General features: G+C 41.8%; 1 protein-coding gene and 1 long non-coding RNA gene across 4 annotated transcripts; one reads left to right on the forward strand and one right to left on the reverse strand.

The window, feature by feature from the left end:
• Window positions 1–290: 290 nt before the first annotated feature.
• On the reverse strand, window positions 291–12,252 carry LOC120019723. The gene is made up of 3 exons (XR_005472360.1): window positions 12,202–12,252; window positions 1,886–1,971; window positions 291–395 (listed from the first exon to the last, which is right to left on the reverse strand). It is a non-coding gene; the product is annotated as an uncharacterized LOC120019723 (long non-coding RNA).
• On the forward strand, window positions 9,900–19,335 carry LOC120019719 (protein unc-93 homolog A-like). 3 transcript variants are annotated; one of them, XM_038963136.1, is made up of 9 exons: window positions 9,900–10,010; window positions 11,474–11,499; window positions 11,623–11,804; window positions 16,921–17,150; window positions 17,358–17,480; window positions 17,576–17,787; window positions 17,916–18,051; window positions 18,243–18,374; window positions 18,467–19,335. In XM_038963136.1, the coding sequence occupies exons 1-9, from the start codon at window positions 9,992–9,994 to the stop codon at window positions 18,745–18,747; spliced, it is 1,341 nt and encodes a 446-aa protein (XP_038819064.1). In that variant the 5' UTR covers window positions 9,900–9,991; the 3' UTR covers window positions 18,748–19,335. The 3 variants fall into 3 exon arrangements, with proteins under 3 accessions (XP_038819064.1, XP_038819065.1, XP_038819063.1); XM_038963137.1 differs by lacking the exon at window positions 9,900–10,010 and adding an exon at window positions 10,819–10,859; XM_038963135.1 differs by lacking the exon at window positions 9,900–10,010 and having other exon boundaries at window positions 11,273–11,499.
• The last annotated feature ends 295 nt before the right edge of the window (window positions 19,336–19,630 follow it).

The raw sequence follows: 19,630 nt of genomic DNA on the forward strand, positions 1-19,630 counted from the left end.
CCAGGTTGTAAGGCAACAAAATAGGAAAAATGCCAAGGGGGTGAATACTTTCGCAAGCCACTGTACATACAGGAATACCTTTATTTCAGGATGCAGGAGACAAACTGTGAAGAGAGGAAAGCTAAACATCAGAGGTAAATATTATAGTATAGAGGTATACAGCTTTATCGTCTCATAATGACAGCGGTAGACTGCCTGGTGATGGATTCCCACACAGCGGCCTACCATGCCAAGCTTCACAAAGCGCTGCCCATCTAGGCCTTAGGTACAGGGGGAATACTGGCATTCCTCTCTGGCATTGTCCGGCAGCCAAGGAATGAACCATCCCAGCCTTTTAGATCCAGCACGGGACCCCCCCTGCACTCTGCAGCGAGCGGCAGATTTCAGATGTTTACCTGTACAGAGACGAGAGATCAGTCTGATACTGTCTGACAAACAGGCCTGAGGGTTGTGTGGGCGTAATTCATTATCTGCCATCTCATTGGAATGCCAAGCTACAAATTAATTTGCAAAGCAGAAAGAAATTAGAAGGCTAGACAATGTGTCAAAAGCTGTGTGTCTCATCCTCCTACATGGGATAGAAATGACAGGAAGCAGATAAATCCAATTCATTCATTCATTGATTCATCACAACACTATTCTTACATTGATACTTGCACATTCCTTTGTGGTGATGATAGAATGTTGAGAATGATTATTTGCACAATGCAACTACTGAATGACCTCATGTGGATATGAAATGCACACACCTTAAGTCTGTCATTGTTGACTTTGTGAACCTGATACAGGTAAGACCTGTAGTTCAGGTAACATTTGGCATGGGCAAAATATTGACTTTGGGCTGAGTCACAGTTGTATTGGTAGATATTTGGGAGGAGTCGTCTCTCATAGGATATAACTATAGCCCAGTGTTGTTCCAGGTCAGGTAACATGGCCAGAAAAAATTCATGCCCCTAATCATATCCAAGGCCCCCTTTTCAAGGGATGCATCTTAAAAGCCAAATGCAGGCGTTTTTATATCGATATCAAATAATTTCTGGGTAACAGTACCTTACTGTAATAGATTTTCATTCAAATAGACAAAAATAGCTTTTTAGCAAACAACTATTTCTCAAGCAAGAATTTTGCTAGGACTGTCTGGGAGTGGTCTGAGTGGGGAGGAGAAAACTGAAAACTAGTGTCACGATTGTTATGAGACAAATGAGTGGACCAAGGCGCAGCGTGGGAAAAAGACATCTTCTTTTAATGAAGAAAAACAAACACTTATTAAACGAACAAAAGTGAAGCTAAAACGAACTAAGTGCACACATGCAACATAGAACATAGACAATTACCCACAAACACCTAAAGCCTATGGCTGCCTTAAATATGGCTCCCAATCAGAGACAACAATAAACAGCTGTCTCTGATTGAGAACCAAACCAGGCAACCATAGACTTTCCTAAACACCTACACTGAACACAACCCCATACATCTTCAAAACCCCCTAAACAATACACACACCCTAAACTAGACAAAACACACAAACAACCCCCATGTCACACCCTGACCTAACTAAACTAATAAAGAAAATCAATATAACAAAGGCCAGGGTGTGACAACTAGCTGTTATTGGCAGAGAGGTTTTGAAGTCTCTTTATTGGTCTGTTAGCCAATTTACCGCATGGTGATGTCACCATGGAAAGCCGAAACTCCTTCCCATGTAAACCTGCTGATTTAGAGGGTCCTGTGTAGATTGTATTTTCAACCATCAACTATCAGGAAATAACACTGATTACATTTGTAAACACTTTTAAAGTATTAGTTTCATCAGTTGTTTTACAATATGATATAAAACACATGAAAAAATGAATTTTTACTGCATTGGGCCATTTAACAACAATACCTCAGTCTCCGAAGCTGCTACAGTGCTTCTTCTCCAGGTCCTTGGAATAAAAGAGCTTTTGAAGAACATGCAATTCCCACCGTCTGCTGCAAGGAAGTGTCAGGGTTTGTAATTTGCCAATCTAAGTAACTGGCCATTTTGAGCAGTGTGAAGTGGTGTGAACCCAGCTAACAACAAATGTTCCCACAACTTTAGAGAACATTCCCTTAAGAGTCTCATTAGGTCGTTAACTAACATTTTCATAATAATGTTCCCGTGATGTGCAAGGAATGCTTCTGAGAGACCATTCCCTTAACATTAAATAGAACTTACCCAGAATGTGGTCATCATGTTCTCAGAACTTAATATTCTAGACATATTTCATGGGAACGTTGCAAGAACATTAATGTGTCCAGTTTTCTGTGGGTTAGGAGAATAATCCAGCAATGTCCCACCAAACATACACAGAACGTGGTTGCCTATGGGAGGAGGGTTTAGGGTTTCTTCCGGACGGGGCCTAACTATACTGGCCTAATAAGCACATGCCCTAGAGATATCCCTTATTGAGACAGTGGTTATTATTGGTGCTGGCGGCCTGGGTTTGAGCATTTCAGCAAGGAAAAGGTTAAGAGGGGTAACAACACAGCTGCCATCTTTCTTCGATTTTAGGCTTTACGATAGCCTATTGGAAACGGGTTAGCCTACAGCATAAATTCCGTAAGCATGAGACAAGACTTAAAAAATATATACATGTATATAACTGGCCCGTAGAGATTTGCTTCTGAAAGTAATGTGAGTTACTCGAAAAAGTAACTGTAATAATATTACAATATTTGAAGACAATAACTCGTTATATTACTTCGTTACTCATAAATGTAATTTATTACTATACTATATTGCTGTAAGTAATAACATTGATCCCAAGTGATTCTGTTGCAATTAGTCTATTTTCCACATAAAAACTTGGAGATGGAATTCTGTGTTGTGTATTGTTTTGGTATAACTGGCATCATCATTGCTTGAATGGCAATTGTGATAAAGTACAGACATGCTACTGCAAATATACACATTTCTGATATTCTAAGAATATGGCAACCATGTTCTGGGTATGTTTCTATCAGAAGCAACACTACCACCTGGGCCAGGTTTCGACAACAAATTAGGAATGTTACAGATATAAATGCAATGACTAGAGCTGATGTGATTCCCGATCACAGACACATCTTTGTTCTACATGGTATATGTGTAGTGGATTTCAGAAATACTCTTTGAGATGCTCAGCTATCTAGAATTCTACCAATTCTCATATTTCTATGAGAAACACATTTTAATTAGATCAGATAAGTGTGTTGTAACTGTTGACATTAATATATACTATATTGCTAAGAATGTGAGAGTAGGGTGCCTCCCCTTGCAGGTCCCGAACCCAGGCCACCTACACCATTGACAAACACCCTAACCACTGTCCCAATAAAGGATATCTTCAGGGCATACAGAAAGCCCTCAAATCAAATCAGTAATGAGAGAATAGTCAAATGAACTGATAACTGACACAGACATGGTGGCATAGCGGGAAGATCTGATTGCCTTGAACCGAGAGGTTGCGAGTTCAAATCCCAGGTATGGACATTTCGAATAATAATTACTGTATAAATGAACATGCACAATGTGATCATGTGTGTCAAATATGTCAGTTGAAAACATTGTGCGTGAGTATCCCTAACCTTGCCAACAGACAAAAATATCTAACCCTCAGAAAACTGGACACAGGAGTGTTCTCATGGAATGTGTCTAGAACATCTTCTATTCTGAGAACATGGTGTCTATGTTTGGTTGATGGAATAGTCTCCTAACCCTAAAAAGACTACACATCAATGTTCTTGCAATGTCCCATAAAACACATCTAGAACATAATGTTGTATAATCTGAGAACATTGTAACCACGTTCTAGATTAGTTCTGCTTGACATTAAGGGAATGCTCACCTCACTTTAACACCAAAACATGCTGAAAAGGTCCTCAGAATACTTCTGCTAACATAGATAGAATGTTTCCTTAACTAACGGAAAATTGGACACTCAAACATTAGGGTAACATCACAAAAACATTTTCTTTCCCAACAATTGCTAGCTGGGAAGGCGGGCAGGCATGCAGGCAGGCAACACAACCCACTCCACAGACTGAGGCAGAGCTGGAATAAACTTGTCAGGGCCGCTCCAGTAGAGCGCTGAGGAGAGGAGTAGGAGACAAAAGAGAAGCTGAATAATTCATGGTAGTTTTGCAGAAGGGAACTCTCGCTCTCTCTCTTTACGGCCGACCTTGACGTCCCTTATTCTTCCCGGCATCAGCCAGGCAATCCTATCATTAACACCCCGTACTTGGACGCCTATATTCCCCCCTCATTCCTCTCATGCTCCCCCTCTCTTCAAACTGCTGTCTCAAGCCTCTCCTCATCTCCACTACAACCAGTGATGAACGGTTCCACCCTGAGGGTTCAAGTGCTGCATTGCACAAGAATCCGCAAGCATTCAGACAGAGATTGTCCATTGGCCGAAGCTTAGGAGAGTTTCCACCAGACCTAGTTGTTGGTGTCTCATCTGTTTGTTTGGGGTGGTGGTGGTCTCCAGATTTGCAAGATGGCACTGTATCTCTCTTGGCACAATTTGACTGAGGAGGGAAAAGGCAGTGGTTGGGTGGCCAAGCCGGTTTTATAGGCTCAAGGATGAGCAGGGTATTCTCTGATGCGATAGCACAACCCATTTGCATATGTTAGAGTGTTAAGCCTTTAGTGATGTCCCAAGATAGTGGAAATACATGCAGAGGTATGTCTCCATGTCTGCATTTAAACAGGCAGCCCAATTATGCTCTGTTTTTCATCATTTGGTCTTTGACCAATCAGATCAGCTCTGAAAAATATCTGATGTGAAAAGATCTGATGTGATTGGTCCAAAGTGGAAAAAGATCAGTAGGCTGCAGGTCAGTGTAAACACAGTCTACGGAGACCTGCATCAGGGATACCAGGGTCAAATATAGAAACATACAAACTAACTGAAAGCCAGTGATGCTAGACTATTCTACAGACTATTTGTTTAACGTTTTTGTGCTCCCTCCCTCTCTTTTATGATCTATTTCCCTCATTTCTGTTGTTGTGGGGCACACACACACGTCAGAGGCTCTATGTCGCTTTTGCTAAATAAAGCCATTTTGAGGTGGTGTCAGCATCTATCTGCCATTCTGCATTGTGCTGGGGCAGCAACATAAAATGCCCCATAGATCCTGCATTGACATCAGCAAACAGTTAACAATGGGAAGTCAGAGTGACTCACGCCTGTCACAGTCAACAGCAGGATAAACACGCACGTAGTGTCATGTGGTGGCTGGGGGAGCTAGGCTAAGCATGCAGGTTTTTAAATGCACTAACGTCTGTTAGCATGTCAACCGGTTGCATGTCACACTGCACTGCAGGGATGACCACCCTCTCTGATACACGGTTCTAGCTCATACATGTACCTTAAGTCAGAGTAAAATAGGTGATCTCAGTCTACTCCATTCATAGTGCTGAGCTTCAGGAAAGACCCCAATAGTACTTCAGTCTTAGTCATATAGGATGTCAAGACAATACTAGAATGACTCATAAGTAACCATGCCATAACCACAACAAGGACAGTGACTACAATTGTCATTGTTAGCTGCTTCTCATCCTTATGAAATTACATATTAACCAGGTAATCCAGGGGAAATCGAAAATAACTCATAAGATGTTACAAAACCTCAATAAGTGAAGCAAAATTCAGAGAAATCCCAGTAGGCTAACATTTCTATTTTGGCTCAAGCATTTGTAACATTCAGACAGAGTCAATAAGTAGTGCATTGATAGACTGACTCATACCAGGTCTGAAGTGTTTGAATGAAAATACAAAGCCCTGAGACATGAGGTCACAGTAAGAGGGGGTGTTCCACTCAGTCATAGACTACTACTTTCATAACAATGAGCCACCAGTGAGAAGTATTGATCTTAGAGTACACTAGTCACTAAGTTTGCTGAGTTTGGCGAAAGTGTTGCAGCTTCCCAAGGGAGATTAGAACTCCAGTCCAGTGTGTGCATGTCTGGGATTCCATAGGGGATTTGGGGAGAGTGCAAGATGTAGGAGAGAGGGGAAAACTGGGTCTGTTTCCCATAAAGGCTCAGCCTGCCTGACTCTGCTAGTGAGAATAACCCACAGATAGGAAGGTGCTTGAAGATAAGCTAGCTTCACTGAACCAGTGTTCCTTATCCATCCCATGTGTCTCCAGCCTGTAGCCTGTAGGCTGCTATGACCACCTACTGTAAATCAGGAGGTAAAGCTGTGGCTTATCCTGCAGTGCACCCCTTGGGGTCCTGAGGACAGAGTTTGGAAAACTCCCTAATGAGTAGGCATAGCCTTAATACTTTATCATACGTTGTATATCAGGCCTGGACTGAATTATAGCTCAGCCAAAAGTAATCACATGCAACATGGATAAAGGAAAAACAATTTTTTACAGACACTGACTGTGGGAACAGGTGTTTATGAGCGACACACAGTGCACAGCACTGCTGGCTCAAGTTTTACCGCCCAACCGAGCCCCCTGGTGGTGGCCATGAGTAGCACACGTCCTGCCCCTGAGGTAACGCATTTACATTGCAGACAGGTATGTATGTGTCTGGTCTGGAGTTCCACTGGAATGAGCTGGAAGCTCCGTAGCAGATTCGGTTTAGGCCACTTTAATGAAACACCCAGTGAAAAGACAGACAGGCTCCAGGGTACTCTCCGACAGCCAATAAACACGTGGTGAAGTAGATAAACACGGCCTTCCAGACTGTCTGTCTCTCTGAGGGGGCTGAAACAACAGTGCTAAGAGGCGATGACCTCTGTGTGACTCTACGTCAGGGGGTCCTTTGCTTGGGTTGACGCTATGTTAGCTGGGCTGTTTGGGCTGGAAGGCCCGGCTGTGCTGGGAGAGCCTGGGTCCCCTGGCGTGTGCCGCAGAATGTGTCCCCCACTGAGGACGGAGGAGGAGAGAGGAGATAGAGGATGCCGGCTGCACTGCAGAGCAGAAAACATCTGGCCAGAGAGCAGCAGAGCAGACTGAGTCAGAGCCTGAGCTCCATGCTGCCACTCCTGGGAGAGGCCTGGGTCAGGTATACTTCTAAAGCAGACCTGTCTGGCTCCTCTCTTCTCATCTCCTCTGCTCTCTTCTCCTCCCTTCTCATCTTCTCTTCTCTCCTCTCTTCTCATCTCTACTTTTGGCTCAAACAGGACAGACTTCATTCTAGTATGATGACAGAAGTCTGTGGTAAATCTATGCTTAAGGTAGCACCTGGAGCTATAGACTAAACTCAGTCTGAATAGACTTCTTAATGTGATTTCAGTTCTGTACCTGCTGGATAGGAATATGAGAGCGAAAGCGAGAGTGAGATATTTATGATTCCACCAAAGCCTTTTGGGGATTCTGAGAATGCAGAATTTAACAGCACTTCTGGTCTGGGAGATATACTACACTGTGTATGAGAGAGAGGCACATTAACTAAATCCTCCTGGCATTCCAATGTCAGGCGGATAGTTCATGTGGCTGCTGACAGAATAGCTTTTGACAAGATGCAGCAATGAACTCTATAGCCAATCAGATACCGACAACCACTGACAATGGATGACTCTGAAAAGTATCCAGAGAGGAGTCAATAAACTATAATATCTTGGCCATCCTGATTGCCATCAAACATTATTCTAGACTGGCATACAGCACACTACACATTGATCTGATACTGGTACTCCCTGTACACAGTGGTTTCGGAAAGTATTCAGACCCCTTGACTTTTTCCACACTTTGTTACGTTACAGCCTCATTCTAAAATAGATTAAATCATTTTTTCCCCTTCATCAATCTACACACAATACCCCATAATGACTAAGTAAAAACAGTTTTTTAGAAATGTTTGCAAATGTATAATAAATAAAAAAATCACATTTATATAATATTCAGACCCTTTACTCAGTACTTTGTTGAAGCACCTTTGGCAGCGATTACAGCGTTGAGTCTTCTCGGGTATGACACTGCAAGCTTGGCACACCTGTATTTGGGGAGTTTCTCCCAATACTCTCTGCAGATCCTCTCAAGCTCAGTCAGGTTGGATGGGGATTGTTACTGCACCGCTATTTTCAGATCTCCCCAGAGATGTTTGATCGGTTTCAAGTCCGGGCTCTAGCTGGGCCACTCAAGGACATTCAGAGACTTGTCCCGAAGCCACTAATGCGTTGTCTTGGCTGTGTGCTTAGGGTCATTGTCTTATTGGAAGGTGAACCTTTGCCCCAGTCTGAGGTCCTGAGCGCTCTGGAGCAGGTTTCATCAAGGATCTCTCTGTACTTTGCTCCATTCATCTTTGCCTCGATCCTCACTAGTCTCCCAGTCCCTCTCGCTGAAAAACATCACCATGCTTCACCGTAGGGATGGTACCAGGTTTCCTCCAGACGTGATGCTTGGCATTCAACCCAAAGAGTTCAATCAGGGTTTCATCAGACCAGATAATCTTGTTTCTCATAGTCAGAGTCTTTAGGTGCCTTTTGGCAAACTCCAAGTGGGCTGTCATGTGCCTTTTACTGAGGAGTGGGTTCCGTCTGGCTACTCTACCATAACAGTCTGATTGGTGGAGTGCTCCAGAGATGGTTGTCCTTCTGGGAGGTTCTCCCATCTCCACAGAGAAACTCTCGAGCTCTGTCAGATGACCATCGGGTTCTTGGTTACCTCCCTGACCAAGGGGGACCTTCAATGTTGCAGAAATGTTTTGATACCCTTCCCCAGATCTGTGCCTCGACATAATCCTGTCTCGGAGCTCTACAGACAATTCCTTCGACCTCATGGCTTGGTTTTTGCTCTGACATGCACTGTCAACTCTTGGACCTTATATAGACAGGTGTGTGCCTTTCAAAATCATGTCCAATCAATTGAATTTACCACAGGTGGACTCCAGTCAAGTTGTAGAAACATCTCAAGGATGATCAATGGAAACAGGATACATCGGAGCTCAATTTCATGTCTCATAGCAAAGGGTCTGAATACATATGTAAATAAGGTATTTGTTTTTAATTTTGTATAAATTTGCCAACATTTCTAAAAACCTGTTTTCGCTTTGTCATTATGGGGTATTGTGTGTAGATTGCTGAGGAAAAAATTATATTTAAAAAATGTGGAAAAAGTCTGAATACTTTCCGAAGGCACAGTAGCTCCATTCTTGTGTATTTTGCATCGTTGGGAAGGGCTCGTAAGAAAGCATTTCATGGTAAAGTCTACATCAGTTGTATTAAGAGCATGTGACAAATAACATTATATTATTATTTTGATTGTAGGTATTGTAGGAAACATCCAATTGAAAAGACAATTGCATTCTATGAATTCTGGCATGCAAATGGGCATTCATCTTTTTGATCAAATTGTGATACAGCAATAACTAGACTAGATTTTAAACATAACTTTGAATATGATTTTTGCAATATCATTCTCATTCATCTATATCTGGCAGATTTTTCAGATATAAAACTGACTTCAAGGGATGCCTAATGTGATGTCTAGTGCCCTCTGTTGGTCATCTTTACCAGCTTGTATACATACAGTAATAGTACTTTAATTAATGTAGTGGTCATTTTATATTGTAGCGAACGGCAAGGCAGTGAAGCGAACCCAGGTAGTTAGTGTGAAAGGCAAACACCCTATGCATCGCGCCAATAGGATTAACCCATTTGGTGGGAATTGTAACATTCGCTACAGTATTTAAAAAAGCACCTAGATTCAACACAGCCTGTTATGGTGTCGGACTGCCCCAACCTGGAATGAGACTGGGCTAAAATGAACTCTCTCAGTGTGCATGAGTCTCAAAGGACTTTCCAGTGAATTATTTTGCTATCTCTGGGTTATGGGAGGAGTACATATGTAGGATCTTAATTAGATCACTCTTTTGTTGCTGACAAAAGGTCAATGATCTCTTTATTGTAGGGTGGAGCACCTTATCTGATTATGTCATCAAAGTGATAAGCTGATTTCACAGAAGATGGATCCATGATGATATGCCCAAGCCTCAGGCTGAATATTACTGTGCAGAAGTCCGATCATGTGAATGACACAATATCACAATAGTAAGTATATGTGTTCAAAAGACAGTACTTTCACACAGTGATAACCTCACAATGTCTGATCAAATTCAAATCCTGATAAATAATGTGGCCATACATTTTATAATTTTGTATTTTCTCCAAACAGATACCTCTGTTAGTGATAAAGTTAACACCCTTCAATCTAATTTGATAGGGAAAACATATTTTCTTTGGGGAGATGAAACAGAAAAAGTCCATTGTCCATTAATGAGATATAATCACCTGTGTATTACAAACATTAGCAACACCTTCCTAATATTGAGTTGCACCTCCTCATAAAAGACTGGACATAAAATACTGTAAAAACACCAGGAAATCAGCTCCAAGTGATTTTAATTTTGGAAATCTGTTCCCAAGTATTCCCACGCATAATAGAGAGACGTGATTGTATACAAATGTAATCAAGGTTTGAAATTATTATGCTTTGTTCAAATATTATATCTATTTGGGCTTCTTGCTGTCAATTTCCTGTCTACACATGATTTGTAATTATGTCCTGGCCACCCGACCATCAGCTCAAGAAATAATCGGCCCGCAGCTGAATCTACACTCTTGGAAAAAAACGTGCTATCTAGAACCTAAAAGGGTTATTCGGCTGTCCCCATAGGAGAACCCTTTGAAGAACCCTTTTTGGTTCCAGGTAGAACACTTTTGATTCCGTGCTATAGTGTTATAGTGCTGTGCTATAGTGTTAAAAACTATAAGGAAGAGGATTCAATGTCTGTGTCATTGTACCATAAAAAGCCTTTCCCATAACAGGCAGTAAACCTTTGCACCCTGGTATCTCTTCTGAGTGGAATGCATTCCTCACACACAGCTGAACTAAACTGGGTAACTATCAGTATGCTTGAGAGTGAAACAGAACAAAGTAAACAAAACATATTGACAAATTAATAATTAAGATATAATGGGCGCCCTAAATCCAGGAGTTGGGCTCAATCCCAAACATTGGGATTTAAATTGAAACATTGAAGTTCAATTTTCAACTGTAAAACACAGTTGCTAATATGCTAGGACAAAGAGTCAGCGGTCATTAGCTTTACTAATGTCTGCCATATCTGATCCAACATGTCTAAACTACTGATACTGATAAAGTGGTGTAGGAAATTGTGAAAATAGAGAGGAGCTAAGAAAACGTCCCATACTGTCCGTTAATGATGGATAAGAATACCTATTGATAAGAGCTCGTCATCAAAGCACTCCACATATCGAACATTTTATAGACTGGGATGAACTTTGCCCTTTACTCAGCAGGCTTAACTATATCAGCCGCTGTGGTTAGCATGACACCTTGCCTTGACAATCCCTGACAACCATCTGGTGAAGCTGTAATCTGGAGTATACTTAGAGCCTAAACCTTAAGGTTTTCCAAGTTTCAGACATGATAGACCGAAATATGAAAAATGTTCTGGTTGTATCCATTGGATTTTTATCTCTGTTCACAGCATACGGAGGACTTCAGAGTTTACAGGTAGGAAACTCAACATACTATAGATCTTGGATGATTGGTCCAATCGAATTGCTTCAATGAAATTCAACACTTGAATTTCTGGCTCTGGAAAATTGATGGCACCATCTCTTTCCTGTGTTACAGAGCAGTCTGAATGCAGAGGACGGGATGGGGGTGACATCTCTCAGTGTTATCTATGCCTCCATCATCCTGTCCTCCATGTTCCTGCCACCCATTCTCATCAAAAACCTGGGCTGCAAATGGACTATTGTTGCCGGCATGGGCTGCTATGTGACCTATTCAATTGGAAACCTCTATCCAGGATGGTAACGCAAAACTGTCTAAACTCTCTTCAGACCTTTACTGTTACAGCTTTCAACAAGCTGTGTTTCTTCTTCATGATTGAAGCATGTACCTCCCTAGTACCCCAATGAGTAAAGTTGGTTTCACGTTTAAAAGTTTACTAGCCACATGCACAGGGTACAGCAGGTGTAAAACAGTATAGTGAAATTCTTACTTGAGAGCTCTTTCCCAACAATACGCTAATAATAATATAGATAATAGAAAATAAAATGAAAAACACACAAGTACAATATAATTTGAAGAAGAATGAGAATCTAAGTACTGTGCCAGTACCTTATTCAATATGCAGGGGTACGTTTATACATAAAAAAGTGACTGGTAGTAAGATATACACTGAGTGTACAAAACATTAGGACTTACCAGGTGAATTCAGGTGAAAGCTATGATTCCTTATTGATGTCACTTGTTAAATCCACTTCAATCAGTGTAGATCAGTGGTTCCCAAACTTTTTATAGTCCCGTAGCCCTTCAAACATTCAACCTCCAGCTGTGTACCCCCTCTAGCAGCAGGGTCAGCCCACTCTCAAATGTTGTTTTTTGCCATCATTGTAAGCCTGCCCCACACACACTATACGATACATTTATTAAACATAAGAATGAGTGTGAGATGAGTTTTTGTCACAACCCGGCTCGTGGGAAGTGACAAAGAGCTCTTATAGGACCAGGGCACAAATAATAATATAATAATAATCAATAATTTTGCTCTTTATTTAACCATTTTACATATAAAACCTTATTTGTTAATCGAAAATTGTGAATAACTCATCACAGGTTAATGAGAAAGTTGTGCTTGAAAGGATGCACATAACTCTGCAATGTTGGGTTGTATTGGAGAGCGTCTCAGTCTTAAATAATTTCACACACACAGTCTGTGCCTGTATTTAGTTTTCATGCTAGTGAGGGCCGAGAATCCACTCTCACATAGGTACAATACGTGGTTGCAAAGAGTAACGGTGTCTTAACAGCGCGATTTGCCAAGGCAGGATACTTTGAGCGCAGCCCAATACAGAAATCTGGCTGTGTACCCAAGTGGCAGTGTACCCAAGTGGCAGTGTACCCAAGTGGCGTCGGGAGCAACTGCTTGCGCGCGCATTAACATTCCACTATGTCTCCCTGTCATGGCTTTTGCGCCATCAGTACAGATACCAACAAGAGCAGCAGCTACGTTTGGCTACATACGGACCGTTAGTGGAATTCCCGCGAGAGAGTAACGGTTAATGTGATTGGATGTTACCCTGTACCCCACTTTGGGAATACCTGGTGTAGATGAAGGGGAGGAGACTTAAAAATCCTTATTTAACCAGCCTTGAGACAATTGAGACAAAGATTGTGTATGTGTGCCATTCAGAGGGTGAATGGGCAAGACAAAATATGTAAGTACCTTTGAACGGGGTATGGTAGTAGGTGCCAGTTGCACCGGTTTGAGTGTGTCAAGAACTGCAACGCTGCTGGGTTTTTCATGCTCAACAGTTTCCTGTGTGTATCAAGAATGGTCCACCAACCAAAGGACATCCAGCCAACTTGACACAACTACGGGAAGCATTGGAGCCAACATGGGCCAGCATCCCTGTGGAACGCTTTCAATACCTTGTCGAGTCCATGCCCTGACGATTGAGGCTTTTCTGAGGGCAAAAGGGGGTGCAACTCAATATTAGGAAAGTGTTCCTTATGTTTTATACACTCAATGTACATGTAAACAGAGCTGAAAAGTGACTGGTAGCAGGAATATCAAATCAAGTGTCATTGGTCGCATACACATGCTTAGCAGATGTTATTGTGGGTGTAGTGAAATTATGGTGTTCCTAGCTCCAACAGTGCAGTAATATCTAACAATAGACAACACACACAAATCTAAAAGTAAAAGAATGGAATGAAGAAATATAGAAATATTAGTACTAGTCCGGAGTATCAATATATATGTATATACAGTATATATACATATATATATGTGATGGTTTGTATAGACATTATGGACAGTATGTGGATAGAATATGTAGTATAACTGAAGAATACGTGGATATAATAGTATATGTACAGCAATAGTTAAATAGGATGGCCTTGACTAGAATACAGTATATACATATGAAGTGGAACAGTATGTAAACATTATTAAAGTGACCAGTGTTCCATCTCCACAGTTGAAGTCAGAAGTTTACATACACCTTAGCCAAATACATTTAAAAACTCAGTTTTTCACAATTCCTGACATTTAATCCTCGTAAAAATTCCCTGTCTTAGGTCAGTTAGGATCACCACTTTATTTTAAGAATGTGAAATGTCAGAATAATAGTAGAGAGAATGATTTATTTCAGCTTTTATTTCTTTCATCACATTCCCAGTGGGTCAGAAGTTTACATATACTCAATTAGTATTTGGTAGCACTGCCTTTAAATTGTTTAACTTGGGTCAAACATTTCGGGTAGCCTTCCACAAGCTTCCCACAATAAGTTGGGTGAATTTTGGCCCATTCCTCCTGACAGAGTCAGGAGTCAGGTTTGTAGAACTCCTTGCTCGCACACGCTTTTTCAGTTCTGCCCAAAAATGTTCTATGGGATTGAGGTCAGGGCTTTGTGATGGCTACTCCAATACCTTGACTTTGTTGTCCTTATGTCATTTTGCCACAACTTTGGAAGTATGCTTGGGGTCATTGTCCATTTGGAAGACCCATTTGCGACCAAACTTTAACTTCCTGACTGATGTCTTGAGATGTTAGCTCAATATATATCCACATAATTTTCCATCCTCATGATGCCATCTATTTTGTGAAGTGCACCAGTCCCTCCTGCAGCAAAGCAACCCCACAACATGATGCTGCACCCCCGTGCTTCACGGTTGGGATGGTGTTCTTTGGCTTGCAAGCCTCCCCCTTTTTTCCTCCAAACATAACGATGGTCATTATGGCCAAACAGAACTATTTTGTTTCATCAGACCAGAGGACATTTCTCCAAAAAGTACGATCTTTGTCCCCATGTGCAGTTGCAAAACGTAGTCTGGCTTTTTTTATGGCAGTTTTGGAGCAGTGGCTTCTTCCTTGCTGAGCAGCCTTTCAGGTAATGTCGATTTAGGCCTCGTTTTACTGTGGATATAGATACTTTTTACCGGTTTCCTCCAGCATCTTCACAAGGTCCTTTGCTGTTGTTCTGGGATTGATTTGCACTTTTCACACAAAAGTACGTTCATCTCTAGGAGACAGAACGCGTCTCCCTCCTGAGAGGTATGCCGGCTGCGTGGTCCCATGGTGTTTATACTTGCGTACTATTATTTGTACAGATGAACGTGGTACCTTCAGGCATTTGGAAATTGCTCCCAAGGATGAACCAGACTTGTGGAGGTCTACAATTTTATTTCTGAGTTCTTGGCTGATTTCTTTTGATTTTCCCATGATGTCAAGCAAAGAGGCACTGAGTTTGAAGGTAGGCCTTGAAATACATCCACAGGTACACCTCCAATTGACTCAAATTATGTCAATTAGCTTATCAGAAGCTTCTAAAGCCATGACATCATTTTCTGGAATTTTACAAGCTGTTTAAAGGCACAGTCAACTTAGTGTATGTAAACTGCTGACCCACTGGAATTGTGATACAGTGAAGTGAAATAATCTGTCTGTAAACAATTGTTGGGAAAATGACTTGTGTCATGCACAAAGTAGATATCCTACCCGACTTGCCAGAACTATAGTTTGCTAACAAGAAATTTGTGGAGTGGTTTAAAAACAATTTTTAATGACTCCAACCTAAGTGTATGTAAACTTCCGACTTCAACTGTATGTACATAGGGCAGCAGCCTCTAAAATGCAGGGATGAGTAACTGGGTGGTAGCTGGCTAGTGACATTGACTATGGTATGGGCAGGGTAATGGGTGGAGGCCGGTTAGTGATAGCTATTTAACAGTCTGATGGCCTTAAGATAGAAGCTGTTTTTCAATTTTCTCTTAGTACTGAGCAAAAACTTAAAAGCAACATGCACCATTTTCAATGATTTTACTGAGTTACAGTTCATATAAGCAAATCAGTCAATTGAAATAAATAAATGAGCCTCCCGGGTGGCGCAGTGGTCTAGGGCACTGCATCGCAGTGCTAGCTGCGCCACCAGAGTCTCTGGGTTCGCGCCCAGGCTCTGTCGCAGCCGGCCGCGACCGGGGGGTCCGTGGGGCGACGCACAATTGGCCTAGCGTCGTCCGGGTTAGGGAGGGTTTGGCCGGTAGGGATATCCTTGTCTCATCGCGCTCCAGCGACTCCTGTGGCGGGCCGGGCGCAGTGCGCGCTAACCAAGGGGGCCAGGTGCACGGTGTTTCCTCCGACACATTGGTGCGGCTGGCTTCCGGGTTGGAGGCGCGCTGTGTTAAAGAAGCAGTGCGGCTTGGTTGGGTTGTGCTTCGGAGGACGCATGGCTTTCGACCTTCGTCTCTCCCGAGCCCGTACGGGAGTTGTAGCGATGAGACAAGATAGTAATTACTAGCGATTGGATACCATGAAAATTGGGGAGAAAAGGGGATAAAATAAATAAATAAATAAATAAATAAATGAGGCCCTAATCTATGAATTTCAAATGGAATCTCTTATTTTAGCTCATTAAACATAGGACTAACACTTTACATGTTGCATTTATATTTTTGTTCAGTATATAATATACTTATGGTAGTATACTAATGGTAAACAGGAGTAATAGTGACCAGTAGCAGGATAAATAGATAGATACTAATGGTAATGAGTAATGACAATGAATAATCAATGAACAGCAGCATAATGGTCGTAATATATCGATTTTAGAAGCAGCGTAGGAGTGAGGGCGTGTGTGCATGTGGGTATAAGTGTGTGGCGTCAGTAATGAGTGTGTGAGTGAGGGTGAATGTGACTGTGTGTATTAACTTGTTAATACCAAGTAGAGTTGGGATTATTACTCTAATGTGAGTTAATGAAACAAATCATATGAGAGTAGTGTCCATTGGCAAAGTTGTTTACACACATTGTATGAATCCTACCCTGGTCTGCTATGCTTCCTGGTCTGTCAGTAGAGATTTAAGCTTACAAACAGTAGGCAGGGTGTCTGATGCTAACCATATCAATCTGTCCTCTTTCAGGTATACTCTGATCCCCACCTCTGTGATCCTGGGTATGGGAGGGTCTCCACTCTGGTCTGCCAAGTGTACCCTTCTCACCATCAGCGGCAACCTGCAGGCCCCTAAAGAAAACAAGAAGGCAGCGGATGTTATCAATAAGTACTTTGGCATATTCTTCCTGATATTCCAGTCTTCGGCTGTATGGGGAAACCTCATGTCGTCGTTGATATTCGGTTCAGATACAAATATAAGTAAGAAGGAAGTGCACACATACACACACTTACGTACACATGCGCACACAGAACAGATGCAACTTGTTTGTGAAAGTAGTAAAATTTTTAAGTTAAAGGCTAACTGTAGGCTAAAGTCAATCATGTGTAGTCTACATTTATGACACTTGTTCTTGCCCAACCATCCTCTATGGTACTATCTGTCATAATATCTTTATGTCCTCCTAGCTAACATCTCCGAGGAAGCTCTACAATATTGTGGTGCAGGTGTGTGTGCTGATATCAATTCAAACTCCACGACCAAAAAGCCAGCCCAACAATTGGTTTGGACGCTAGTCGGCTGCTATATTGGTAAGAACTTATTATTGTTTCTCAGTGTTGTAGGTTGATGCTAGTGAAATGTTCTGCTGCGACTATGTTCAATGTGTGCAACTGTTGTGTTTCAGGAGTGGGTGTGCTGGCCATGATCATAGTGGCAGTATTTCTGGATAACATAGACAGAGATCAGGCCCGGGAGTTCAGGGACAACAGGGAACCATTCTGGAGCACCTTCCTGGCCACATTCACACTCCTGAAGGACAAGAGACTCGTCATTCTCATCCCTTTGACCATGTACAGTGGCTTTGAACAGAGTTTCCTCTCCGGTGAATACACAAAGGTGAGGTGACGACAAGACATATGGTTCATACTCTGCCACTAGGAATCCAACATGGAAGAATTCTTAATCAACGTAAGAGTGGCTAAAAGTAATGCGTGTGACCTTCCTTTGGTGTGTTTCCATTGCAGAACTATGTGACCTGTGCATTAGGAATCCATTATGTTGGATATGCGATGATATGTTTTGGAGCCGCAAATTCGTTATGTTCCTTTATGTTTGGGAGGTTGGCAGAATACACTGGAAGAGCCCCACTGTTTTGCGTGGGTAAGAAGAGCTTTCCAATAAAGACATTAACATTTTCATTGGTATACAGATGTGGATCTTAATTTTTTGCCAGTTTGCTACAGCAGGAACATAATCCTGCAGCAACAGGACATGTGGATTATAATTTAGATCCTACATCTGCAGAACTCATATGTAAAGTCAAAATCACTCACTACTCACCTCTCTTACAGCTGCAGTGACCAACTTTTCCTGTATCCTGGCTCTGTTATTCTGGAGGCCTCACCCAGACCAGCTGCCAGTGTTCTTTGTGTTTCCTGCCCTCTGGGGCCTGGCAGATGCTGTGTGGCAGACACAAACCAACTGTGAGTTGAGCTATCATTTATGTATTACATGTTAGGTACATCAAACATTTTGTCCAGGACTGAGGTAACAAGGGTTTTGTTCTTGTTTGCAGCACTGTACGGGGTTCTCTTCCCCAGACAAAAAGAGGCAGCATTCGCTAACTACCGTATGTGGGAATCCCTGGGATTCGTTATAGCCTTCGCCTACAGTACCTTCATCTGTTTGGACATCAAGCTCTACATCCTCCTGGGAGTTCTGATCCTCTCCATGGTAACCTATTTGTGGGTGGAGTTCCAAGAACGCAAGAATCCTACTCTTCCAGTGGAGGAGGGAATATACGATACAGACTTCTCAGCAAAGGGAGATCACATCCTCAATCAGACCAGCTTGTAGACAAGACGTGGATTTGTTATGTACAGTATGTGAGGGAATGACACCTAGTGAGAGAGATCTGGAGATCACCATTCTGCCACTGTCATATGCCAACCCCAATGGGAGACTTTTCTAGTATGACAAAATGAGAGGTTTTGTGGATCTCTATAAATGTATTATTCTCACAACATCTTGACCCTGAATTATGTGTATTCATTTTCTCTGGTTGCACTTTTTATGCAGAATCCCTGTACAATTCAGATTTTTAAAATTGATTTTTATTTTTATGTCTTGGCTGCTATGTTGAATTCAAATTACATCGTGTTATGCTAAACTTTAACTGAGAGTGGAATACAGTACTGAGTCACTAATGAAGCAGATTACAAACTTGAATCTACCATGGAGTTAAAACTATTTAATAACCAGTTGTTCTGTAGTCCAAAGTCTTTGTGGCAACAATACGAGTGGTAGAGCACAGCAGGGTCATCACGAATAATGAAACTTCCCTTACATAATTGTTTTTGGCATTACAATGAGGCTACTCAGGGTGGCTCTGTGCTTCTTCAACCACAAGCAAATGTTCAATAAAAACAACTGATTTACCTTTCAGTGAAAGACTTATGGTGTGCTTTGCTTTTGATGGTGTCTGGAAATACAAAAGGGAATGAATGTACAATTACTTCTTGAATCTCTCACTACTGCTATTTTTTACAGTGATACATGCTCCTGTATTTATCACTGTGTTCATTGTAGGGGTATTTCTTAATACAACGCCAATGAAAAGCCACACTTGGGACATCAAACTGTGACAAGGCACTCATTTTAATCGTATGTCTGACTTACCACATTGCTTTAAGGCATAGAGCTGATTTAAAAATGATTTTACAAAACCCACCAATAAAAA

This window comes from Salvelinus namaycush, chromosome 24 (genome assembly GCF_016432855.1).
Source record: "Salvelinus namaycush isolate Seneca chromosome 24, SaNama_1.0, whole genome shotgun sequence".
In the NCBI taxonomy this organism is placed as follows: Eukaryota; Metazoa; Chordata; class Actinopteri; order Salmoniformes; family Salmonidae; genus Salvelinus; species Salvelinus namaycush.